The 27,855-nt window shown below is 41.1% G+C and overlaps 1 protein-coding gene across 3 annotated transcripts in view; it reads left to right on the top strand.

Annotated features, from left to right (window-relative positions):
• The first annotated feature begins 713 nt into the window (after positions 1-713).
• LOC111154155 (baculoviral IAP repeat containing 6) overlaps positions 714-27,855 on the top strand; it is a 232,730-nt gene continuing 205,588 nt past the window's right edge. For all 3 annotated transcript variants that reach the window (XM_022513574.1, XM_022513573.1, XM_022513572.1), the window contains exon 1: positions 714-1,038. In XM_022513574.1, the coding sequence (XP_022369282.1) occupies positions 714-1,038 (325 nt within the window). The remainder of the gene's footprint in view (positions 1,039-27,855) is intronic.

Raw genomic sequence — 27,855 nt, 5'->3', positions numbered from 1 at the left:
CCCCACAACACCCCCACACATCTATTAACAATTCACATAAGTTGAGTTGTTTGTGACGTGGATGAAGACATTAAGCTAAATAATATACTTCCAGCACCTCCAATCTGGCACTTCTGTTCAACAAAAAGATCTGGGAATGGCGGCGTGCAGTAGGCACAAGGTACTGAAATCGTTTGGTTTCCCCCAATCCAGACCAGAGGTTTTTCAGACTGCTTACTTGTAGACTAGAGCCGAACTCTGGGGTCTTCTCCCGCGCACAACCAAACAGCCGCACAGCTCCTACAGGAAGCCGTGCGGGCGCAGCTGGAACGGCCGCGGAGGACCTCGGCGCGGTCCCACTGCCCAGGATCCCCGCCTAGCGGAAACACATGGAGCCCAACCCCCATCTCCAGGAGCAAGGGAGTGGGGCGGGGCCCAAGCAGCGGCCACTCCCCAGGCTCAGGAAAAAAAAAAAACCAACAAAAAACTGGGACATTGCGGACGAGAAGCTGGCTGGACCGGGGGCGCGTGGCACGCGCCAGCTCTCCCGCGCATGCTCCAGCCACCCGCTACCCGCCCCCTCCCCAGGTCCCGCCTCTTTCGCTCCTTCTCCCCCTCCCCCGCCAACCTCCCTCCGAGCTTGGCCCCTCCGGGCGCGCGGCCGACGTCCCGCGTGCGTGCCGGCGCCTGACTTCACTTCCGGCTAACGCGCTCCGCTTGCCCCCTGGCCCCGGATGGTGACTGGTGGCGGTGCTGCACCTCCCGGGACTGTCACTGAGCCGCTTCCCAGTGTGATTGTGCTGAGCGCAGGCCGGAAGATGGCGGCTGCGGCTGCGGCGGCCTCGGGCCCGGGCTGCTCCTCGGCGGCGGGGGCGGGAGCGGCCGGGGTCTCGGAGTGGCTGGTGCTGCGAGACGGCTGTATGCGCTGCGACGCCGACGGGCTGCACAGCCTCTCCTACCACCCGGCGCTCAACGCCATCCTAGCCGTCACCAGTCGTGGGACCATCAAAGTCATCGACGGCACCTCGGGGGCCACCCTGCAGGCCTCAGCGCTCAGCGGTGAGTGTGCGGCACGCCGGGCGGGGGCCGGGCCAGCCGCGGGAGGAGCCGGGCCCGCGGGATGCCGGGGAAGGAAGCCGCCCAGCCCCGGGGCTCGGCCTCCGGTGGAGGGGAAGCGGCGTGACGGGAATGGAGTGGCGGAGGGCAGGGCTGGGGGCTCAGGCCTGCCTGTGAGCCGAGGCCCGGAAGCTGGTGGAGGAGGACCGTGGGGCTTGGCTTTTTCAGCGGCTGCATCTGGGAAGAGAAGACTGGCCGGTCGGGGAGTGGTGGGAGTTGCCTTTCGGGCCTTGAGTGTCCGGTGTAGGTTGGTCCTCTGGGAGAGGAGAGTGAGGAGGCCTCGGAGCCCGGCACCTGAGAAGGGCAGGCCCCCGGGTCGGTTTTGGAGAAGGTGTCGCTGCTGCCTTCTGCTAGATCAGAGAGCGAACGGGTCGCCCGGTTGGTCCCGACGTGGGGGCCTGGTGGCCGGAGGCCAGTGTCGGAGCCGGCATCTAAGCCCTTCCCTCTGGTGGAGAGAAGCGGATACTCGGCTGTTCGTACGACCCGCAGGTGCAGGGATGTACAGCCGGCTTCGCACCGGGGGTGGGGGTGGGGTGCGCCTGGAGTGGGGGTGGGGAGGGAAGTAGGCGGGCCGGCTGCCTGAACTGTACGGTCGACGACTTCAGGACTCAGGCGGACGCCATGGAAGACTAGACCTTGTCCCTTAGCTCGGGGCTTCCAACTTCTACCCCCTAGTGATGAGAAACTCAGAGCCTGCGGTGTGTGAAATATAGATGCCTTTGGGTTCGTGATGAGGTGAAACTTCAGGCCCTCCTTGTTTTACCACAGCGGGCCGAAAGTTAGGATTCGGAGGTATGTGTCTCGACAGTGGAGGAGAGCACTTCTGGGTGGAGTAAACGTTGTTCCAGGGATGGGACTTTATGCATTAGGTGAACGCTTTGTCTACTGGAGTGGAGTGTTTTGGAATTAACTCTGGCTAAACTGTGTTTGGCGAGATGACGTTTCATTTGCGGTTGAATGATGTATGGTTTAATTTAGATGTTACAAATTGAGATAGAAAAGTTAGTATATGAGTGAGTTAGACTCGTGCACAGAGGTGTGTATGACTGTATTCAACAAAGTAAATTAGTTATGTGGCTAAACAATTCACTTAAATTTTAACAGACACAAATTTTTAACATACAAGTAACATACACAAATAAGTTCGTTATTCTGGTTTGCTATGGAATAAGGCGTGTAAGAGTTAATAGTAGTGTAGGGATAGAAGAATAAAGTAAGAGATTTAACTTTTGTCAATATGAGAGTTGTGAAAGAAATGGATTGTATATAGCTACAGAATATAAGCCTGGACCATATCTAAGATATGTCTAAGGGAAAGTTTTGGATTGTAGCCTTGTAATTTTTCTTTTCTTGGCTTAGGTAAAGGACAGGAGGGGTGTCCCAGATGTAACTATGAGTAGTAACTGCATTTTGGACATAACAACCTGTCTCTATGTATGAGTGGGAGATACTATTTAGTAATTGGATATCTTTCTTCTTAAACTCACTTAAAATATTTCAGATACAGAAAGGTATAAAGAATAAGATGAACAACCATGTATTCCCGATTCTGTTAATGAAATAAAACATTAGAAAGTTGAAGCCTCCTCTCTGTCTCTTGGGTTGTATTCCTCCAATCCTCCTTCCCCCATGAGCATTCTCCTTAATTTGGTTTTATTGTTTTCACACGTTTTTAGTTTTTTAGCATATGCTTGTATCTTTAAACAATATCTAATACTGTCTTTCATGATTTTAAACTTCGACCAATTGGTGTTATAATATATGTATTTGAATTTTTTATAAAAAGGCCATATTAATGGAAGGTTTAAAATGTTTTTGATATAAAGGAGTCTAATGGGGAGTTTTTATGCTCGGAGCCTATGTTTGAGAAAAATAATGTGTGTGAGCGTTTGTAATAAATGGTTGAGGAAATTGGGCTTGTATGAGTGTGTCTGTTATGAAAGGGGAGAAAATAGTCACTCTAGTTGTAGATTCCTAACGGGGAGGGTTTGAGGATTTTAACACAAGATTAAAGGTACATGCATACATCATTGATTTGGGATAACTTAGCTGGCATATGATGGGGAATTTGTTAATTAGAAAAGTTTGGGATTGGATATAGTTGCGGATGCCCACACACTGAAGTTTGAGTATGTGATTTGAAATATGTGGAAGAGTCTATGGTAAACAAAAGGATTACAGAAAAGGTTTGAAAGTTAACAGTGGACAAAATCTGAAATGTTTTCATTTATGAGAATTGCAGTTATTGATAATTACCAGATAATTACCAGAGGTTGTATAGAGTCTTATGTATGTCATCTGTTTGGGTGATTGGGGAGCAAATGCTGCTTTTTTTTTGTCTTGCCTGTTATATGTATGTATTTTACATACTTATTTAGGAGGTTTGCTTTTAATGATTAATAGAGGGTGACAGTCCTATAAATAGAATGAGGAGAAGGTGCCAGTAGTGACCATGGTCCTAAGATGACCCCTCTTTCCAGTTAAGGGGCAAGGAGCTGCTTTGTTTTTTACCCTAGAGGAAAGACATCTTTGTGTGAAGGGAAAAAGAATGATGTAACCGTGTCGAGTTTTATTGGGTGATAGGTGTCTTCTGAATGAGTTAGGTTGTAGGATTATGGGTAGCTTTTTAGAGTAGATTGAAAACTGAAGGATGGGAGGAGGACGTATATATATATATTCAGTTGGGTAGCAGAGGTGGTGAATTTTTGACTGTGTCTTCTAGCATATATCTGTATCTGATATACAGTGTTTGTAAATACACTTTCGTTAGATTAAGAGCCATCGGGTATAACATAGGTTAGGCAAGTTGCTCCTTTTTAGCATTTAAGAGTTAAGAATTTTAGCGTTCTTAGGCTGATTCCTTGGCCTGGCATTCTTTGACTTCTACCAGTCTCTCTAGTCTTGTCTCCCTATTTAGTTTTGTGAACTGGTTCATTTCATTTCCTTTCCTAACTGGGTAGTTTTGTTCTTTCTTGGAACGCACCAGTCCCCTCCAGGCATATCTTAGCCATTTTTTAGGTCCTAGAGCAAATCTTAACTTCCTGATTCTATTTGTCTGAAGCGATCCACTGAACCCCTACGCACATGTTGTCCTCTTAATGTCTATTTTAGTAATTTGGCAACTTACTGTTTGTGGTATGTTTTCTGTCTTGGACTATTTAAATTCCATTTAGCTTTTTGTGAATATAGGATGTCCATTTAACTATATTTAAAACTCTTTGTGGGAAGGAACCTGTCCTCTTGTTTATATCCCCTCCTCAGGATGCCCAGTGCAAAATACTAATAAATACTTTTCAATTGTGTATAGAGGCTAATGAGTATGTTAAATAGGTGCTTCCTTACATACCACCTGCTAAATAAACACCTTTTCCCCCCCTTTCTTTTCTTTAATAGATTTTATTTTTTAGAGCAGTTTCAGGTTCATGGTAAAATTAACCAGAATGTCTAGAGTTCCTAGATACCTCCTGTTCCCTCTGTACACACAACCTCCCTTCACTATCAGTGTGTTTGTTATAATCGGTGAACTTGCATTAACACATCATTATCACCCAGGTCTGTAGTTGACATTAGTGTTTACTTTTGGTGTTGTACATTCTGAGGGTTGTGAAAAATGGATATATCATATAGAATAGTTTCACTTTCAGGGGTGCCTGGGTGGCTCAGTAGGTTAAGCCTCTGCCTTAGGCTCAGGTCATGATCTCAGGGTCCTGGAATCGAGCCCTGCTTCTGGCTCTCTGCTCAGCAGGGAGCCTGCTTCCCTCCAGGACAACCCCGCCCCCCTGCCTCTCTGCCTACTTGTGATCTCTGTCTGTTAAATAAATAAATAAATAAAATCTTAAAAAAAAAAAAAAGAAGAGTTTCACTTTCATAAAAATCCTCTCTGTTCTGTCCATTCACCTATCTCTCTTGCCCCTGCCACTCCCTGATTTTTTGACTGTATAGTTCTGCCTTTTCTGGAATGTTATATGGTTGGAATTATACAGTAGCCTTTTCAGTTTGGCTTCTTTCAGTTAAGAATATGCATTTAAGTTCTTCCATGTCTTTTCATGGTTTGGTAGCTCATTTGCTTTTTAGCATTGGATGATATTCCATTGTCTGGATGGACTGCAATTCATTTACCCATTCACCTACTGAAGGATATCTTGGTTGCTTCCAGGTTGTGGCAGTTATGAATAAAGTTGCTGTAAGTATTTGTGTGCAGGGTTTTTTGTATACTTACGTTCTTAGTTCATTTGGGTAAGTAGCAAGGAGCACGAATATCAGATTGAGTGTTAGGATTATGTTTAGTTTTGTAAGAAACTGCCAAACCGTTTCCAAAGCTGCTGTGCTATTTTGTTTTCCCAGTGCTAGTGAATGAGAGTTCCTGTTGCTCCACATCCTTCTCAGCATTTGCTATTTTTCTGTTTTGGATTGTGGCCATTCCTTTTTCTTTTATAAAGTATTTTTATTTATTTTTGAGAGAAAGCGAGACCAAGCATGCAGAGAGAGAAATGGGCTCCCCAATGAGCAGGGAGCCTGATGCGGGACTCAGTCCCAGGACCCAGAGATCACTACCTGAGCTGAAGACAGACACTTAACCAGCTGAGCCACCCAGGTGCCCTGGATTGTGGCCATTCTAATAATAGGTGTGTAGTGGTATTTCATTGTTTTAATTTGCAGTTCCCTAATGACATAGGATGCTGAACATCTTTTCACAGGCTAATTTGTGTACTTGGGATTTTGAAAATCAAAATAGCTCTCCATACACTTGACCATATTGTTTGTATTACTAGGCTTGTTCCTCTCTTTAGCTATAGTTTGTTCCTGCAGTTTAGCGTAAAGGAAGGAGCCTTGTTGTGGAGACTGTTGGCTTAGGTTAAGATCCCAATTTCTGCTTTCCCTCACCTCCCAATTTCTGCTTTCCCTCACCTCCCAATTTAACTGTGTAACCTTGACTAAATTACTTAACATTTCTGTTCCAGTTTCCCCATTTGCAAAAGGGGGATATAATTGTCCTAATTATTAGGAGTGTTAGTACATGGAAAGTTCTTTGAACAGAACGTGTGTTTACTGTTCAAAAATATTTCTTCTATTTACTTGTAAATCTTCGTAAATACTCTTTTTTCTTTTTTATTTAAACCTTTTTGATATTCTGTGTTAAATCTTTTGAACTTCACCCTAAATTTGAACTTAGGAATTTTTCCTATTTACCACCTTTTACCATCCAGCAAAATCCATCTAGTTTTTGCTTTGATGTAAGAGTAACGTATTGCTCATTTCTTCAGTTTATCTTTCCCCCCACCCTCCCTCCCTATTTCCTTTCCCTTCCCCTCCCTCCCTTCTTTTTAATTTAAGCAATCTCTACACCCAACATGGGGCTTGAACTTATGGCCCTGAGATCAAGAGTCAGATGCTTTATTGACTGAGCCAGCCAGGCGTACCTATTTAGTATTTTCTTATTGAATTACTGGTGGTGTTTTTTCTTGATTTCTAAAATAGTGCCTTCCTCCCGTAAATATAGTACATTTTGTATTGTTTGCTTTTTTAATAAACTTTTTTGAGGGCACATAGGAAGAGAATGGGTGTTTATATTTTAGGTATTCCTGAATTTTGAATTTTAGCTCACTTACTAACTCAGTCTCTAAACTTCCTGAACTTCAGCTTTTTCCTTTGTAAATTAAGATGAACATTTAATAGAATGGTTGTGTAGATTAAGTGGTAAACATGTTTAAAGTGCCTAATGCTGCTTGGCATATGTATATAGTGAATGTTAATTCTCCTAAGGCTCATGAGTACTTGCTATTGCCATGCTTCTCACTATTATTTTAAAAAATGGTCACTGACTTAGTGTTTATATACAGAGGACAGATAGGTATCACTGAAGTGTACATGGAAATGTAAATGCTGGTGACGAATATTATCTCTATTTGGAAGAATGTCTTTCAGTGTATTGGTGTGGCTTAACGTCAGAATGAAGTTAAGACTGTTGTATTACTAGTTCTGTGTGCATATGGATTGTTCATAGACTGTAAATAAGTAACTGAAGGTGAATGTGTGTGGGTAGTAATCAGTAGATGTTGTAGCATATGTGTACATAGTGTCTACAGTTTCTGAAGTGGGAGTGTCCACAGTTTCTGTCACCTGGAGGAAACTCCAGAGCTGCTCAGTGTTTTTATTTTTTTTTAATTTTTTTTTTTAAAGATTTTATTTATTTATTTGACAGACAGATTACAAGTAGGCAGAGAGGCAGGCAGAGAGAGAGGGGGAAGCAGGCTCCCTGCCGAGCAGAGAGCCTGATGTGGGGCTCAATCCCAGGACCCTGGGATCATGACCTGAGCCAAAGGCAGAGGCTTTAACCCACTGAGCCACCCAGGTGCCCCTGCTCAGTGTTTTTAGACAAATAATCTAGTTTCAGATTTCTTTGTGAATATTTCCGTTTGACATTGACTTTGATTAGATATGAGAAATTTGCACGATGGTCATAAGTGAGAAAAAGATCACTGTACTCTACTCCAGTTGTGGTGGAGTTCAGATTGGGAGAATTTTTACATATTTATTTTTTGTTTGTTTTGAGCTTCTTGTTCAGACTTAAAGCCCAGAGCTGCCTGCTCTAAGAAGTCTTGGAGCATAGAAGACTAGTTAGGTTACCCTGTGTATTTCTCAAATATTTTTCTGGGATCAAATTCATACTTATTATCACTTTGTTAGAGGTAGAAAATATTTTTTTACTATTTCTGAAATTAAGCTTGCACTAATTTGGATAAAATGTAAAATCTTCCTGTAGGTCTGTTTTGGAAATTGTAAATGATTCATACAACTTCCTATTTCCTGACTTACCTTGGGAAGGTAAACCTTTCTAGTCTCTTTCTAGTTATTCTTTTATGAAAGATAATGAACAGAATGCAGAGTTGGGATTTTAGTAGCCCTAGAAGATAGTTGTCTCCTGAATGCATCCGAGTTCTTTTTTTTTCTTTTTTTAAGATTTTGTTTATTTATTTGACAGAGATCACAAGTAGGCAGAGAAGCAGGCAGAGAGAGAGGGGGAAGCAGGCTCCCCGCTGAGCAGAGCGCCAGGACCCTGGGATCATGACCCAAGCCGAAGGCAAAGGCTTTAACCCACTGAGCCACCCAGGCGCCACCCTCCCCCCCTTTTATTTTTAAAGATTTTACTTATTTATTTGACAGAGCAAGCGAGCGTGCGCCTACACCCACAAGCAGGGGAGTGGCTGGCGGAGGGTGACGAAGAAGCAGGCTCTAGGGAGCCTGATGTGGGGCTCCATCCCAGGACCCTGGGATCATGACCTGAGCTAAAGGCAGATGCTTAATGGACTGAGCCACCCAGGCGTGTCTGCATCTGAGTTTTTTATAAAAACTTAATTAGGAAAATCTCTTTGTGGGCTCAGTACAAACTTTATGTTGCAGTTGACTGACTTTAAAGTAATGCTACGTGATGACCTGCCTTATGTCAAAGATTTGCTGTTTTATTTATTTTTTTAAGATTTTATTTTTTAAAAGATTTATTTATTTATTTGAAGTGGGGGGGCAAAAAGAAAGGGAGAGATTTTTTTTTTTTTAAGATTTTATTTATTTATTTGACTGAGAGAGATAGACAGTGAGAGCAGGGGAAGCCTAGCTCCCCGCCAAGCAGGGAGCCCGATGTGGGGCTCGATCCTAGGACCCGGGGATCATGACCTGAGCTGAAGGCAGATGCCTAATGACTGATCCACCCAGGTGCTCCTGGGGAGAGAGTCTTAGACTCTATGGGGAGCATGGAGCTTGGTTCCGTCTCAAGACCCTGAGATCACGACCTGAGCTGAAACCAAGAGTCAAACTCTTAACCCAGGGGCCCCTTAAGATTTTATATTTAAGTAATCTCTGTACCCAGTGTGAGGCTTGAACTCACAAACCTGAGACCAGAAATTGCGTTCTCTACCAACTGATCCAGCCAGGTGCCCCGGTTTGCTTTTTTACTAACATTTTCCCACAGTTAATTAAAGTGAATTTATATTAAAATTAAAAAAATATTTTGCTCTGTTTTTAGAGCAAGAAAAATTGATCTAAATTTTATGTTTATCTCCGATCTTTTCCTAACTATTATCTGTTCAAGGATGGTTTTTCTCTAACAATAATTTGTCTAAGTCTTTTTGTAGTTACAGACTTGCTGAGGGTCTCTATAAGATATCAGCTTCTGGATCCAAACAGTTTGGGATTAAACCTTGGTTCTGTTTGATCTTGAAGTTCATCCCATAAAATGAGAATAGTAATAGTGTCTACCCTAGAAAGTGGTTGTATACATATATATACACGCTCAAAGTATTTTTTATTGTGTTTTCATTCTTTTGGTAGCAGTGGCTATTTAAATACTGCAGACATTTTTGCTGCAGATATGTGGTTGAAGTGGCAGTATTCTTACAGTTTTCCGTGTATATGGAAATGTGACTGAAATATAATGGACATAATTATAATAACTTTTGTATTCCAGGAGAGATATAAACTATGTAAGTTAATTGATTTTGGACTTAAAATTGTGAAAAGAGCAAGGTAATGTGAAGAACTAGTTGATTTATATTTATTTATACATTTATTGAACGTATGCTAGACAGGGGGGCACAAAAGAATCAAGGCAACATTTTGGCCTTTGAATGCATGCTTGGCGATGTGTTAAGGTAAATCTTTTTTTTTTTTTTTTTTTTTTAAGATTTTATTTATTTATTTGACAGAAAGAGGCACAGTGAGAGAGGGAGCACAAGCAGGGGGTTGTGGGAGAGGGAGTAGCAGGCTTCCCACCAAGCAGGGAGCCCAATGCAGGGCTCAATCCCAGGACCCTGGGATCATGACCTGAGCCAAATGCAGCTGGTTAATGGCTGCCCTTAGGTAAATCATTTTAGTGTAATGTTATAAGTACTATAACATAGATACGCAGAGTGCTGTGTGAGTACACAGGAGGTAGTTTCTTCAACCTGAGGGAAATAGAGAAGACTTCTCAAAGGAGGTTGCTTTTATGATTCATTTTGAAAGATGAGATGGTGGGAGGGAACGTTATAGGGATCATCATTTTAAGCTAGGGTACTTGCTTGTGTGGAGACATTGTGGTCTTTTTTTTTTTTTTAAGATTTTATTTATTTATTTGACAGACAGATCACAAGTAGGCAGAGAGGCAGGCAGAGAGAGAGAGGAAGGGAAGCAGGCTCCCCGCTGAGCAGAGAGTCCGATGCGGGGCTTGATCCCAGGACCCTGAGATCATGACCTGAGCGGAAGGCAGCGGCTTTAACCCACTGAACCACCCAGGCGCCCCGACATTGTGGTCTTTTAAAACATGGTAAATTCAAGGAACAGAGAGAAGTTTTTGAAGGAAACCAGTTGGGAGTTTAGGATGTGTGAGGGTATGGTTAGAGTTGAAGCTGAGAGATAGGCAAAGACAAGATCATAATATGTTTTGTTAAGAAATCTGACTTGAGGGCGCCTGGGTGGCTCAGTGGGTTAAAGCCTCTGCCTTCAGCTCGGGTCATGGTCCCAGGGTCCTGGGATCGAGGCCCACATCGGGCTCTCTGCTCAGCAGGGAGCCTGCTTCCTCCTCTCTCTCTGACTGCCTCTCTGCCTACTTGTGATCTCTCTCTCTGTCAAATAAATAAATAAAATCTTAAAAAAAAAAAAAAAAAAAAAAAAGAAATCTGACTTGAGGGGCGCCTGGGTGGCTCAGTTGCTTTAAGCATCTGTCTTCACCTCAGGTCATGAATACAGGGTCCTGGGATCAAGCCCTGCATCAGGCTCCCTGCTCATTGGGAGGTCTGCTTCTCCCTCTCCCTCTGCCTCTCCCCTCTGCTTGTGCGCACACACACTCTCTCTCTCTCTCAAAAAATAAAATAAATTCTTAGGAAAAAAAAGAAATTTGACATGATGTCAGTGGTAGGGAGCCATTGTAGGTTATTTCATAATCAAATTTGTTTTTAGAGAGGTTTGAAACTAATGCCCAGGTATGAGATGTGATGAGAGCTTTGTGTAAGTTAGTTTGAAAGGTAGGAACCATAATTTTTGGTGATTGTGGGGATGAGAGAGATGGATAGGTGAAAAGTACTCATGCGTGGGTTCCTACTTTGGGTAGCTGGATGAATGGTATTTATTAATTGAAGTAAGACAAGAAGACGCGGTAAGTAGTTTTTGTTGGAGGAGGTTGGGAGCAAGAGGGAGATAGTGACATTGGTTGTGTTAATTTTGCAGTTCTTGAAGGACATCCAAGTAGAGATGTCCAGAAGGCTTTGGGCATTCAAAGTTGAAGCTTCAGGATTTGGGAACACAGATTGGGAAGACATTGGCAATTAAAGAGAAAGCTGAGCCTAGTGGTTAAGGATGTTGGTTCTGGAGCCAGACTGCATTGCAGTCCATGATTCACCACTTATTATCTGTGCCCTTAGGCAAGATGCTTAACCTCTCTCTGCACACCTAACTCATGGGTTATTGTAAAGATTAAATAAACATACATGTAGGTACTGCTTAATCCACCATAAGCACACTACTAAGTGTTACTTTTGTATTGTTGTTCTTAATTATAGTTAATTCAACAAGTATTTTTCTGCCATATGGGGATAATAAGATGAATTTAAAATCCCCCCTGCCTCTCAATTTGGAAAGCTTTTAGAGGAGGTGATATCTCGGCTCTTGAAAGAAAAGGAGTTAGCCAGGTAGAGGGAACAGCACGAGTAAGAGAGGCGGGAAGCAGGTGGTGTTTGTTATAAGCACATTGGTATTAGGGTGCAGAGCACAAGGGTGGGAGTGATGAAATAGCCTGAGGATCTTGGATTTGGTCCCTTTGACCTGTGGTTACCATAATTTTCAGTGTGAGAACTCCTAGTTTAAGGTAAAAAATATAGTGATCTGTTATTAGAGGAGCTGTGTTTTTAGCGTTGGTTGAGAAAATACTGCGAAAGGCTACTACTTTGAAATAATTTTTATTTTAGACTTATTACTATGTAATTTGAAAAATACTGCAACACAGGGGTGCGCAGGCGCCTGGGTGGCTTAGTTGGTTGAGCGTCTTGACTCTTGGTTTCAGCTCAGGTCATGATCTCATGGGTTGCGAGATGGAGCCCCACGGCAGGCTCCCTGCTGAGCAGGGATTTGTGCTTGAAAATTCTCTCCCTCTGCCACTCCCCGCCCTTGCACGCCTACATGCGATCTCTCACTCTCTCTCTAAAATAAATAAATACGTCTTTGAAAAACCCACTACAGCACAGGTGCTTTGGCCTTTCCTCCCTGCTGGTTTAGCTTTGAGATTTTTCCCAGGGTATATTAGTCTGTTAAGGCTCTTCTGTCTGGCCTCTAACTTCAGAATTTTTTTTGTTATTATCCCCTAACTTGTTCTTTTTGTTTCTGTGGGTTTGTTTAATGCCCTCTTTATTATCTTTTTAGTGAGACTTGGGAGGGAGCAGAAGTAAATGTGCACCCATTATAACCTTGTTGTTTAACTGGCAATTTGTACTTGTAACCATACTTAAGTTGTTAAAATTTGGTACTTTGTCTTTAGCAGCAGTTGGCTGTAACTACAGATAGACTATAAACAGCAATAGATTGCTGTAATATAGTTTGTAAGAACAGCGGAGTAGGCAGGAGGTAGCTTTCTTCTTTTTTTCAAGATTTTATTTATTTATATGACAGACAGAGATCACAAGTAGGCAGAGAGGCAGGCAGACAGAGAGGAGGAAGCAGGCTCCCTGCTGAGCAGAGAGCCTGATGTAGGGCTCGATCCCAGGACCCTGGGATCATGCCTGAGCCGAAGGCAGAGGCCTTAACCCACTGAGCTATACAGGTGCCCCAGGAGGTACCTTTACCTTTCTGATATGTGCATTATACTGTCCATGGCCTTATGCCTTTGACAAGATAACTTCTGAGAGTTACCATCTTTAAAATGGGCTGGTGATTCCTTTTTTTTTTTTGAAAATTATTTTTTTTTACTTATTTTTTTTATAATTTTTTTTTTTTTTTTTTTTTTGTAAAGTAGGCTCCACATCCAGAGGGGGTTTGAACTCACAACCCTGAGATCAAGAGATGAATGTTTGGGCCTCCTGGGTGACTCAGTTGGTTAAGTGTCTGCCCTCTGCTCAGGTCAGGATCCCCGGGGCCTGGGATCAAGCCCGGAGTCAGGCTGCCTGCTCAGTGGGGAGTCTGCTTCTTTTTCCTCTGTCCCTTCCCTCTGCTTGTGCTCACTTGCTCTCTGTCAAGTAAATAAATAAAACCGTTAAAAAAAAATTAAATAAATAAAAGATGAACTCCTTGGTTATAAAAAAGGAGATAATAGAGGTATATATACTTTATAGAAGAAAAAAGGAGATAATAGAGGTATATATACTTTATAGAATAAAGTAATTGCTATATAAAATAGCTTGTGACAAGAACAGTGCTTCTAAAAGGAGTAATTGTGGTCTCATTTGTGTGTTTAAGTCAGGGATGTATTTTAGGAGAGATATTAAGGTTTATTCTTTTCTTTTTTTAAGATTTTATTTATTTATTTGACAGAGAGAGACACAGCGTGAGAGGGAACACATGCAGGAGGAGTGGGAGAGGGAGAAGCAGGCTTCCCACAGAGCAGGGGTTCCGATGTGGGGCTCTGTCCCAGGACCCTGGGATCATAACCTGAGCCGAAGGCAGACACTTAACAACTGAGCCACCCAGGCGCCCCATTAATGCCTATTCTTTAGGGGAAATGATAGAAGCATTAGAATGGGCCAGATAGGAATGTTTTCTTTGAGATTTATTGTGGGTGCCAAGAATTTAAGCTATGATTTAAGTTCATGATTTGTTTCTGTACTTAGATTTATGAAGTGGGAGAGAATTAAGACTGGGGCGATGCATAGGGCAGTGTGTCCTCAGCCTTGGTTGCTCATTAGAATCATCAGGGGAACTTCAAAAAAATATTCTGCTTGGGTCCCAGTATTCCCCCCCCCTCCCAGATTTTATTTATTTATTTATTTATTTGAGAGAGAGACCATCCACGTATATTTAGGGGAGGGGGAAGACCAGAGGTAGAGGGAGAGAGAATCTGAAGCAGACTGCCCAGAGCAAGGTACCCCACATGGGGCTCTGTCTCACGACCCCAGGGTTATGACCTGAGCCAAAATCAAGAGTCAGATGCTTAACTGACAGCCACCCAGGCACCCCTAGGGTCCCAGAATTCTGACGTAAGTGGTCTGGAGTGGAGCCCAGGCATACTTTTTTTTTTTTTTTTTTAATTTTTCTTTTATTTTTTTATTATTTTTTTTAACAGAATGCCAGGTTATTCTAATGTGCTTCTAGGTTTAGAGGTTCAAACTTCATGAGTAAGTTTGTTTGATAAGCCTGGGATTACACTAGAGACAGGTTTCATTTGAATTGAATAGTATTCTATTTAGCTTTAATTTTAAGGGTAAGAGAAACCTCCGAAGTTAGTTTGTCTGCTACTAAAATCTACCTCATTGTGTTTTAAATTGTATTAACTGACTGTATAATGAAATATTCTTGTAAACAGCAGGGATATATCAAGGACCAAATTTCTCCTGCTTTCTATTTTGTCCTTCTCTGCTGTAATTCAGTTTTTGTTTTTTTTTTTTAAAGATTTTATTTATTTATTTGACAGAGAGATCACAAGCAGGCAGAGAGAGAGGAGGAAGCAGGCTCCCCTAGAGAGCAGAGAGCCCGATGCGGGGCTCGATCCCAGGACTCTGAGATCACGACCTGAGCCGAAGGCAGCGGCTTAACCCACTGAGCCACCCAGGCGCCCCTGTAATTCAGTTTTGTTTGATTTTTGAACCAGCTAAGTGCTGTGATACTTAATTACCAAGATACCACTATAGCCAAAGACAGTGACCTCATACCAAGGGCAGGAGTAAGGTAGGGGAAAATGGGGGTATGAAGGGTAGAGATGGCTGGGTTATCTGTACCAGATCAACTAGTTTCATGCCCGAACTGTCTTTGTTTACACTTTGTTTGTGTTAACAAACAAAACTGTGAGACTGTTGTATTTTACCACATAGTTTAGTTTTAATATATTAAAAAGTTCTTCAAAATCATGGAAAATGATTCATTTATTCAAAAACATTTATTGTGTGTCAGGCGCTGTTGATAAACTAGTTAACAAAGTCCTGGCTTTGCTAGAACTCATGATTTGGTAGGAAGAGATGTAATTCACACACACTGTACCAAGCAGTGATAAATGCTGTTAAGAAATTAGAGCTGGTATGAGGTTGGAAATGGGCAAATTTGTGCTGTGAGGTGGTCTGGGAGGTCTCTCCAAAGTGGCCCTTGAGCAAAGATCCCAGTGAGGTGAGGAGGCAGCGGGCAGATATCCAGGGAAGTTTCTGTTGGCCTGTTACTGTAGTATGTAAAAACAGCTAGACAGATTTTAATCATATTTGGATGGAATTTGACTTGGACTGATTTAAAATTTAGGAATGATGAAAGGTCTTTGTGACTGCTAGTCTGGATATATGTGCCTTCTATGTTCAACAGAGAACAGTAGTTTCAAGTATGAGCTCCAAATAGAAATTCATGAGGTATATGCTGCATATTACAGGATTGTATAGATTTATAGCTGAGTTCCTTCTCATATGGACAACTTCATGTAGCAATAGGAATTTGTGTGTAGATGGTTAGGGATATCTTGAGCAATATCAGATAGCGAAGGTAGCTCCCAAATTTTACTTAATTATCTCCAGTTCAAAATCCTGAAGGAAAAATGTAACTATTGCATCCCAAGGTGATTGGGAGATGTAACTGTGACAAATTGAGTAATATATGTTGAAATAGTCCCCAAAATTTCTTGCGGGGAATAGGTCCTTAAAGATTGAGTCTCATCCGTGGAAACTTCAGAGAAGATTATGTTCTTAAAACTTTCTCCGTTGATGTCATATACTTAAGATTATAGTTAAATAGGAGGTTTGGTGGAACTTCAGGATAAAGTGAATAGAGAGAATTGGAACTTGGAACTCTTTCTCTCTCTCTCTTTTTAAAGATTTTATTTTTTAAGTGATCTTTATATCTGTTGTGGGGCTTGAACTCACGACTGTGAGATCAAGAGCCACATGCTCCACTGACTGAGCCAGCCAGCCACCCTTGAACTTGGAATTCTTAATTCCAGTAAGTCTGTGTCTTTTGGAGACCCACTCTCATGCCTACGCAGTTGTTGGGTTCTCTTACCTGGAACAATACTCTCACTGCATTGTATTTCATTCATTTGTTACCCTTTATTCATGGCCTAGCACTTGAACTTTCCCAAACTTTCTTTGCTTTGCACCGAGTTTAGTTTTATAGGAATACTCACTTTGGCTTTGAATAAATAATAATATGTACTAACAACTTTTGTTAAGTGATTTTGTTTTTGGTTACTTAAATTATATTTTAAAAGCATTGTAAGAACACTAATTTTGTACCCTCTTTATTGACTTTGAATGATGTTTTTATATACTGTGTTTAATTAGTAGAGTATTTTAAGCATTGAACTCTGATGTTATCTCTGTGGAAATAGAATTTTACAGTGTGTCTTATCAGTTTGCAAAGATGATGTAATTCAGATAATATTTTTGCAAGTTTTGTAGGGATGCACATAAATAATGCCTTGATCAAGAATTGACTATTTCTTGAAGTGGGTATTAGGATTAAATAATTTTTAAAAAAGTTTCCTACCTTTGTGAATTTCCATTTGAAAAGTGATTTACCTTATAGGACGTATCAAATAGACTAAGGAATAGAGTAGTTACCTACAATTTTGTTACCTGGGGCAACAATGTCTTTTTGCTTTTTTTTATTGTTGAATATATATATATATATATTTTTATAGTAATGTGTCAATATTTTATTATGAGCCTATCAATTTATATTCAAACATTAGTATCACTTTTCAATCACTGAATATATTTCATAGTTCCTTTCCAAGCACTTACTGTCATTTTTACTTCATTAGAATTAATTGAAATGTAAATATGTGTATGAATATATATATGCATATATAGTCCCCAAGTATGTATGCGTATTTGTGTACGTTTACACACACATATAGTATTCAGAATGAACATGGTGAAGGTAATTTTCTTTCCCACTGAAGACCCACAGTTGCTTCTAACAGAGATAACCACTCATCTTTGTTCCATATGCATACTTCCAGAAATATTCAGTGCTTATATACAAAGGAGCAAATACTGTCCCGCTTTTATGAACAGCTTTCTTAACATCGCTTGGAGATTATTTTATTTATGTTTATGTAGATCTAAGTAATTATATTAGTCATGTAATAAACGTGTTTCATGGTTATATCATTATTTAACATTGATGAGCATTAGGTTGCTGTGGTCAGTAAAATTCATACTTCAAAAACATTATAAATCATCTATCTTTGTACGTGTACATTTCTGAAAAAGTTTTTGAAGTGGATTTCTGAGTCACAGGTATGCAAAAACAAGAATCTGCAAGTATGCTCTGATGATTGAACTTCATGCTCATTTATAATCCTACATACAGTATGTGAATTTTTCTTCATTTTCTAACCATTTCAACACTGAACATTATGGAAGTTTTTAATCAACTTTTCATTTGTCTGAAAGTCATTTTACTTTTAATGTGTATTGCTAGGTCATTTATGTCTTCTATTTTCTTTTTCTTTTTTTTTTAAATTTTATTTTTTATAAACATATAATATATTTTTATCCCAGGGGTACAGGTCTGTGAATCGCCAGGTTTATACACTTCACAGCACTCACCATAGCACATACCCTCCCCAATGTCCATAACCCCACCCCCCCTCCCAACCCCCCTCCCCCCATCAACCCTCAGTTTGTTTTGTGAGATTAAGAGTCACTTATGGTTTGTCTCCCTCCCAATCCCATCTTGTTTCATTTACTCTTCTCCTACCCCCCTTAACCCCCCATGTTGCATCTCCTCTCCCTCATATCAGGGAGATCATATGATAGTTGTCTTTCTCCGATTGACTTATTTCGCTAAGCATGATACCCTCTAGTTCCATCCACGTCGTCGCAAATGGCAAGATTTCATTTCTTTTGATGGCTGCATAGTATTCCATTGTGTATATATACCACATCTTCTTTATCCATTCGTCTGTTGATGGACATCTAGGTTCTTTCCATAGTTTGGCTATTGTAGACATTGCTGCTATAAACATTCGGGTGCACGTGCCCCTTCGGATCACTACGTTTGTATCTTTAGGGTAAATACCTAGCAGTGCAATTGCTGGGTCATAGGGTAGTTCTATTTTCAACCTTTTGAGGAACCTCCATGCTGTTTTCCAGAGTGGTTGCACCAGCTTGCATTCCCACCAACAGTGTAGGAGGGTTCCCCTTTCTCCGCATCCTCGCCAGCATCTGTCATTTCCTGACTTGTTAATTTTAGCCATTCTGACTGGTGTGAGGTGATAGCTCATTGTGGTTTTGATTTGTATTTCCCTGATGCCGAGTGATATGGAGCACTTTTTCATGTGTCTGTTGGCCATCTGGATGTCTTCTTTGCAGAAATGTCTGTTCATGTCTTCTGCCCACTTCTTGATTGGGTTATTTGTTCTTTGGGTGTTGAGTTTGCTAAGTTCTTTATAGATTTGGACACTGGCCCTTTATCTGATATGTCGTTTGCAAATATCTTCTCCCATCCTGTCAGTTGTCTTTTGGTTTTGTTAACTGTTTCCTTTGCTGTGCAAAAGCTCTTGATCTTGATAAAATCCCAATAGTTCATTTTTGCCCTTGCTTCCCTTGCCTTTGGCTATGTTCCTAGGAAGATGTTGCTGCGGCTGAGGTCGAAGAGGTTGCTGCCTGTGTTCTCCTCAAGGATTTTGATGGATTCCTTTCTCACATTGAGGTCCTTCATCCATTTGGAGTCTATTTTCGTGTGTGGTGTAAGGAAATGATCCAATTTCATTTTTCTGCATGTGGCTGTCCAATTTTCCCAACACCATTTGTTGAAGAGGCTGTCTTTTTTCCATTGGACATTCTTTCCTGCTTTGTCGAAGATTAGTTGACCATAGAATTGAGGGTCTATTTCTGGGCTCTCTATTCTGTTCCATTGATCTATGTGTCTGTTTTTGTGCCAGTACCATGCTGTCTTGATGATGACAGCTTTGTAATAGAGCTTGAAGTCCGGAATTGTGATGCCACCAACTTTGGCTTTCTTTTTCAATATTGCTTTGGCTATTCGAGGTCTTTTCTGGTTCCATATAAATTTTAGGATTATTTGTTCCATTTCGTTGAAAAAAATGGATGGTACTTTGATAGGAATTGCATTAAATGTGTAGATTGCTTTAGGTAGCATAGACATTTTCACAATATTTATTCTTCCAATCCAGGAGCATGGAACATTTTTCCATTTCTTTGTGTCTTCCTCAGTTTCCTTCATGAGTACTTTATAGTTTTCTGTGTATAGATTCTTAGTCTCTTTGGTTAGGTTTATTCCTAGGTATCTTATAGTTTTGGGTGCAATTGTAAATGGGATTGACTCCTTAATTTCTCTTTCTTCTGTCTTGTTGTTGGTGTAGAGAAATGCAACTGATTTCTGTGCATTGATTTTATATCCTGACACTTTACTGAATTCCTGTACAAGTTGTAGCAGTTTTGCAGTGGAGTCTTTTGGGTTTTCCACATATAGTGTCATATCATCTGCGAAGAGTGATAGTTTGACTTCTTCTTTGCCGATTTGGATGCCTTTAATTTCCTTTTGTTTTCTGATTGCTGAGGCTAGGACTTCTAGTACTATGTTGAATAGCAGTGGTGATAATGGACATCCCTGTCGTGTTCTTGACCTTAGCGGAAAAGCTTTTCAGTTTTTCTCCATTGAGAATGATATTTGCGGTGGGTTTTCATAGATGGCTTTGATAATATTGAGGTATGTGCCCTCTCTCCCTACGCTTTGAAGAGTTTTGATCAGGAAGGGATGCTGTACTTTGTCAAATGCTTTTTCAGCATCTATGGAGAGTATCATATGGTTCTTGTTCTTTCTTTTATTAATGTGTTGTATCACATTGATTGATTTGCGGATGTTGAACCAACCTTGCAGTCCTGGAATAAATCCCACTTGGTCGTGGTGAATAATCCTTTTAATGTACTGTTGAATCCTATTGGCTAGTATTTGGGTGAGAATTTTCGCATCTGTGTTCATCAAAGATATTGGTCTGTAGTTCTCTTTTTTGATGGGATCCTTGTCTGGTTTTGGGATCAAGGTGATGCTGGCCTCATAAAATGAGTTTGGAAGTTTTCCTTCCATTTCTATTTTTTGGAACAGCTTCAGGAGAATAGGAATTAATTCTTCTTTAAATGTTTGGTAGAATTCCCCTGGGAAGGATCTGGCCCTGGGCTTTTGTTTGTTTGGAGATTTTTGATGACTGTTTCAATCTCCTTACTGGTTATGGGTCTGTTCAGGCTTTCTATTTCTTCCTGGTTCAGTTGTGGTAGTTTATATGTCTCTAGGATGCATCCATTTCTTCCAGATTGTCATATTTGTTGGCGTAGAGTTGCTCATAGTATGTTCTTATAATTGTCTGTATTTCTTTGGTGTTAGTTGTGGTCTCTCCTCTTTCATTCATGATTTTATTTATTTGGGTCCTTTCTCTTTTCTTTTTGATAAGTCTGGCCAGGGGTTTATCAATCTTATTAATTCTTTCAAAGAACCAGCTCCTAGTTTCATTGATTTGTTCTATTGTTTTTTTGGTTTCTATTTCATTGATTTCTGCTCTGATCTTTATGATTTCTTTTCTCCTGCTGGGTTTAGGGTTTCTTTTTTTGTTCTTTCTCCAGCTCCTTTAGGTGTAGGGTTAGGTTGTGTACCTGAGACCTTTCTTGTTTCTTGAGAAAGGCTTGTACCGCTATACATTTTTCTCTCAGGACTGCCTTTGTTGTGTCCCACAGATTTTGAACGGTTGTGTTTTCATTATCATTTGTTTCCATGAATTTTTTCAATTCTTCTTTAATTTCCTGGTTGACCCATTCATTCTTTAGAAGGATGCTGTTTAGTCTCCATGTATTTGGGTTCTTTCCAAATTTCCTCTTGTGATTGAGTTCTAGCTTCAGAGCATTGTGGTCTGAAAATATGCAGGGAATGATCCCAATCTTTTGATAACGGTTGAGACCTGATTTAGGACCGAGAATGTGATCTATTCTGGAGAATGTTCCATGTGCACTAGAGAAGAATGTGTATTCTGTTGCTTTGGGATGAAATGTTCTGAATATATCTGTGATGTCCATCTGGTCCAGTGTGTCGTTTAAGGCCTTTATTTCCTTGTTGATCTTTTGCTTGGATGATCTGTCCATTTCAGTGAGGGGAGTGTTAAAGTCCCCTACTATTACTGTATTATTGTTGATGTGTTTCTTTGATTTTGTTATTAATTGGTTTATATAGTTGGCTGCTCCCACGTTAGGGGCATAGATATTTAAAATTGTTAGATCTTCTTGTTGGACAGTTCCTTTGAGTATGATACAGTGTCCTTCCTCATCTCTTATTATAGTCTTTGGCTTAAAATCCATTTGATCTGATATAAGGATTGCCACTCCTGCTTTCTTCTGATGTCCATTAGCATGGTAAATTCTTTTCCACCCCCTCACTTTAAATCTGGAGGTGTCTTCGGGTTTAAGATGAGTTTCTTGTAGGCAACCTATAGATGGGTTTTGTTTTTTTATCCATTCTGATACCCTGTGTCTTTTGATTGGGGCATTTAGCCCATTAACATTCAGGGTTAAGTATTGAGAGATATGAATTTATTGCCATTGTATTGCCTGTAAGGTGACTGTTCTTGTATATGTCTCTGTTTCTTTCTGATCTATTACTTTTAGGGTCTCTCTTTGCTTAGAGGACCCCTTTCAATATTTCCTGTAGAGCTGGTTTGGTATTTGCAAATTCTTTCAGTTTTTGTTTGTCCTGGAAGCTTTTAATCTCTCCTTCTATTTTCAATGATAGCCTAGCTGGATATAGTATTCTTGGCTGCATGTTTTTCTTGTTTAGTCTTCTGAATATATCATGCCAGCTCTTTCTGGCCTGCCAGGTCTCTGTGGATAAGTCTGCTGCCAATCTAATATTTTTACCATTGTACGTTACAGACTTCTTTTCCCGGGCTGCTTTCAGGATCTTCTCTTTGTCACTAAGTCTTGTAAATTTTACTATTAGGTGATGGGGTGTGGACCTATTCTTATTGATTTTGAGGGGGGTTCTCTGAACCTCCTGGATTTTGATGCTTGTTCCCTTTGCCATATTGGGGAAATTCTCTCCAATAATTCTCTCCAATATACCTTCTGCTCCCCTCTCTGTTTCCTCTTCTTCTGGAATGCCAATTATTCTAATGTTGTTTCGTCTTATGGTGTCACTTATCTCTCGAATTCTCCCCTCGTGGTCCAGTAGCTGTTTATCCCTCTTTTGCTCAGCTTCTTTATTCTCTGTCATTTGGTCTTCTATATCGCTAATTCTTTCTTCTGCCTCATTTATCCTAGCAGTGAGACCCTCCATTTTTGATTGCACCTCATTAATAGCTTTTTTTATTTCAACTTGGTACGATTTTAGTTCTTTTATTTCTCCAGAAAGGGCTTTTATATCTCTCGAGAGGGTTTCTCTAATATCTTCCATGCCTTTTTCGAGCCCGGCTAGAACCTTGAGAATCGTCATTCTGAACTCTAGATCTTACATCTTACCAATGTCTGTATTGATTAGGTCTCTAGCCTTTGGTACTGCCTCTTGTTCTTTTTTTTGTGGTGAATTTTTCCGCCTTGTCATTTTGTCCAGAGAAGAGTATATGAAGGAGCAAGTAAAATACTAAAAGGGTGGCAACAACCCCAGGAAAATATGCTTTAGCCAAATCAGAAGATATTCCAAATCGTGAGGGGGGAGAAAGGGGATAAAAAGAGGTTCAGAAAGGGAAAAAAAAAAAAGAAAGAAAGAAACAATTAAAAAAAGAAAACCAATAAAGAAAAAATATAAAAAGGAAAAAAATATATATATATTAGATAAACTAGTTAAAAAACTTTAAAAAGAAAAGGGTAAAAGTTAAAAAAAAATTAGCAGAAGAAGAAAAAAAAATTGAAAAAGAAAAAAAAATTAACTGCAAGGCTAAAGAATCATGGGGAGAAAGCCATGAGTTCCGTGCTTTGCTTTTTCCTCCTCTGGAATTCCGCTGCTCTCCTTGGTATTGAAACTGCACTCCTTGGTAGGTGAACTTGGTCCTGGCTGGGTTTCTTGTTGATCTTCTGGGAGAGGGGCCTGTTGTAGTGATTCTCAATTGTCTTTGCCCCAGGCGGAGTTGCACCACCCTTACTGGGGCCGGGCTGAGTAATCGGCTCGGGTTTGCTTTCGGGAGCTTTTGTTCCCTGAGCGCTTTCCGTAGAGTTCTGGAGGGCAGGAATGAAGATGGCGGCCTCCCGGTCTCAGGCCCGGAGGAGCCGAGAGCCCGGGGCCCCACTCCTCAGTGCGCCCTCAGAGAACAGCGCCCAATTACTCCCTTCACCCTGGCCTCTGGCCGTGCTCCGAGCTGACCGAGCCTGCGACTGGTTCAAGGTAACCCCGAGCTTAGCGCTCACTCCTCGGCTCTGTCTCTGTAGCCGGCTTCCCCGTTCTAATACCTGTAAGCTCTGCGACACTCAGACACCCCCGATCCTTCTGTGACCCTGCGGGACCTGAGGCCACGCTGACCCTGCGTGGGCTTCACCCCGGTTAAGCCTCTGGAGCGATGTCCCTCAGCAGAACAGACTTTTAAAAGTCCCGATTTTGTGCTCCTCTGCTTGCCGGGAGCCGGCCCCTCCCCCCCGCGGTCTATCTTCCCGTCGCTTTGGATTCACTTCTCCGCCAGTCCTACCTTTCAGAAAGTGGTTGATTTTCTGTTTCTAGAATTGCTGTTCTTCTTCTCTTCGATCTCCCATTGGATTTGTAGGTGTTTGCAATCTTTAGATAAGCTATCTAGCTGATCTCCCGCTACCTGAAGTAGTCTCAGCCTGCTACTTCTCCACCATCTTGACTCCTCCCCTCTGTTGAATATATTTTTAAAGAAAGTTCTTTAGGGGCACCTGGGTGGCTCAGTTGTTAAACATCTGCCTTCAGCTCAGGTCATGATCCCAGGGTCCTGGGATCGACCCCCACATCAGGCTCCCTGCTCAGCGGGAAGCCTGCTTCTCCTTCTCCCACTACCCCTGCTTGTGTTTCCTCTCTCACTGTGTCAAATAAATAAATATGTGTATGTGTGTATTTTTTTTTTAACTTTTTAAAGAGTTTATTTATTTGAGAGAGAAAGAGAGCTAGGTTCCATCCCAGGACCCTGAGATGATGACCTGAGCTGAAGGCAGAGGCTTTAACCCACTGAGCCACCCAGGCGCCCCAATTTTTTTTTTTTTTTTAAATACCTAAACAGTATTTCTTTCTTCCTTTTTTTTTTAAAAGATTTATTTGTTTATTTATTAGACAGAGATCACAAGTAGGCAGAGAGAGAGAGAGAGAGAATGGGAAGCAGGCTCTCTGCTGAGCAGAGAGCCCGATGCGGGGCTCGATCCCAGGCCTGGGATCATGACCCAAGCCAAAGGCAGAGGCTTTAACCCACTGAGCCACCCAGGCGCCCTATTTAAACAGTATTTCATTGTATGGATGTGTCATCATTTGTTTAGTCAGTCACTCATTGAAGGACACTTGTATGTTTTCAGCTTGGTGATTATGGATAGAGCTGCTGTAAACATTTGTGTTAAGTTTTTTGTGTGAATGTAAGATTTTATGTCTCTAGGGTAAATACGTAGAAGTAGGATTACAGGACCATTTGGTAAGTGTATGTTTAATCTTACAAGAAACTGTCAAACCAGGGTGCCTGTGGCTTAGTCTGTTAAGTGTTTGCCTTCAGCTCAGGTCATAATTCTGGGGTCTTGGGATCAAGCCCCTCCTAAGGCTTCCTGCTCAGTGGGGATTCTGCTTCTCCCCTTCCTTCTCTTCCTCCCCCCCCGCTCGTGTCTTTTCTCTCTCTCAAATAAATTAATTAAAAAAAAAAAAATCTTAAACAAGAAACTGTCCAACCTAGCATGGCTGTGCCATTATGTATTTTCATTAAAAATATATGAGTTCCACTTAATTCTGCATCCTTACAAGCATTTCTTATTATCTGTATATTGTTAAAAAGTCAATAGTACCCAAAGTGTTTCTACAGATTCAGTGCAATCTCTGTCACAATTCCAGTGATGTTTTTTGCAGAAATAGAAAAACCCACCTAAAATTCATGTAGAATCTGAAGGGATTCTACAAAGCATTCTTTGAAGAAGAAGAACAGTGTTGGAGGACTCACATTTCAAAGCTTAATACAGTTTTACAGTAACCAAAACAGTGTGGTACTGGTGTAGACTAATGTAATAACATGGAAATAAGCCCTCACATACGTGGCGAATGGTTTTTGTAAGTAGGCCAACACCATTCGGTGGGGGAAAGGACAATCTCTTCAAGGAATTGTGCTGAGAAAACTTGGATATCCACTTTGCAGAAGAATGAAGTTGAACCCTTAAATGGAAGAGCTACAACTAGAAAGCTCTTAGAGGAAAACAAAGCAGGGAGCTTCATGACGTTGGATTTGGCAGTGATATTTTGGATATGACATCAAAAGCACAGGCAACCAAAGAAAAAATAGACAAGTTGGACTTCATCAAAATGAAAACTTGTGCATTGAAAGACACTATCAACAGATTAAAACAGCAAACCACAGAATATGAGAAAATACTTGCAAATCACATATCTAGGTATATATAAAAAATTAATATCCAGACTGTATAGAGAACTTTAACATCTCAACAACAAAAAAATAAACAACCCAATTAAAGAATGAGCAAAATACTTTAATAGATCTTTCTTCAGAGAAGAAATACAAATGGCCAAAAAAGCATGTAAAAAGATGGTCAACATCACTAATATTTTGGGAAATATAAATTAAAACCTAGTGTGATACCACTTCCCACCCATTAGAGTGACTATCATTAAATATAATAATAAGTGTTGGCAAGGATGTGGAGAATTGGAATCCTTGTATTGTATTCTCTTGGTGGATGTAAAATAGTGCGGGTGTTACGGAAAATGGTATGGTGTTTCCTCAAACAATTGAAATTACTTTGGTAATTTTATGGTATCACAATTCCACATCTTGGTATATACCCCAAAGAATTGAAAGCAGGGCCTTTAAAAAATATTTGTACACTGTGTTCATAGCAGCATTATTTCCAGTAGTCAAAAGTAGAAGCTAGGGCGCCTGGGTGGCTCAGTGGGTTAAGCCACTGCCTTCAGCTCAGGTCATGATCTCGGGGTCCTGGGATCGAGCCCCGCATCGGGCTCTTTGCTCAGCAGGGAGCCTGCTTCCTCCTCTCTCTCTGCCTGCCTCTCTGCCTGCTTGTGATCTCTCTCTGTCAAAAAAAAAAAAAAAAAATTAAAAAAAAAAAAAAAAAAAAAAAAAGTAGAAGCTACCCAAGTGTCCATTGATGGATCTATGGATAAACAAAATATGGTAAAAAGGAAGGACATTTTGCACTGCAACATGGATGAACTGAAGACATAATGCTTATTGAAATAGGCCCATCACAAAAGGACAAATACTGTATGACTCCACTTATATGTGGTACTTAGAAGCAGTCAGTTTCTAGAGATAGAAAGTAGAATGGTGATTGCTGGGCACTGGGGGTATGGAGATGGGAAGGAGGACTTAGTGCCTGATGGTTATAAAGCTCAAGTTTTGCAAGTTTTGCACCATCCATTCTGTGGATGGTTGGTGGTGATGGTTGCAGAACAGTGTGAATGTATTTAATGTCACTCAGCTGTGCACTTAAAAATAGTTAAAAGTGCTAAATTTCATTTTAATGTTGATTTACCACAATTAAAAATAATTTAACAGACAAAATGGCCGTGTTTATTTGGGTCTATTGCTAGATTCTCTTCTTTTCCATAGATCTACATGTCTGTCCATTTGCCACTATCATATTTTCTTGTGATACTATAAGTTTTTTTTTTAATTTAAAGATTTATTTATTTATTTGACAGAGAGATCACAAGTAGGCAGAGAGGCAGGCAGAGAGAGAAGGGGAAGCAAACTTCCTGCTGAGCAGAGAGCCCGATGTGGGGCTCGATCGCAGGACGTGGGATCAAGACCTGAGCCAAAGGCAGAGGCTTAACCCACTGAGCCACCCAGGTGCCCGGTACTGTAAGTTTTATAGTAGGTCTTAAAATCATGTAATGTGATTTGTCCAACTTTATTCTTTTTTTTTTTTTTTAAGATTTTATTTATTTATTTGACAGAGATCACAAGTAGGCAGAGAGGTAGGCAGAGAGAGAGGGAGGAGGAAGCAGGCTTGCTACTGAGTAGAGAGCCTAATGCGGGCCTCGATCCCAGAACCCTGAGATCATGACCCAAGCTGAAGGCAGAGGCTTAACCCACTGAGCCACCCAGGCACCCCTGTCCAACTTTATTCTTTATCAGTTAGATGTTCCAATTCTTTTGTCTTTTCAAATAAATTTTATTTTTTTAAGAAGATTTTATTTAAGACAGAAAGGGAGCAAGAGGAGGGAGAGGGAGCACGAGCAGGGGGAAGGGCATAGGGAGAAGGAGAAGCAGACTTCCCACTGAGCAGGGAGCTCAACATGGTGCTCCATCCCACAACTCCACAATCATGACCTGAGCCAAAGAGAGACGCTTAACTGACTGAGCCACTCATTGTGGAGCCCACTGTGGGGCCTGAACTCACAGCCCTGAGATCAGGACCTCAGCAGAGATCAAGAGTGAGAAGCTTAACCGATTGAGCCACTGTGGTGCCTCTCCTGCTGGGATTTTGATTGAAATTG

Source organism: Enhydra lutris, unplaced genomic scaffold (genome assembly GCF_002288905.1).
Source record: "Enhydra lutris kenyoni isolate GAN:26980312 unplaced genomic scaffold, ASM228890v2 scaffoldscaffold35, whole genome shotgun sequence".
NCBI classification, from domain to species: domain Eukaryota; kingdom Metazoa; phylum Chordata; class Mammalia; order Carnivora; family Mustelidae; genus Enhydra; species Enhydra lutris.
Note: the sequence above shows the minus strand (reverse complement) of the source record. Positions and strands in the feature narration are given on the sequence as shown.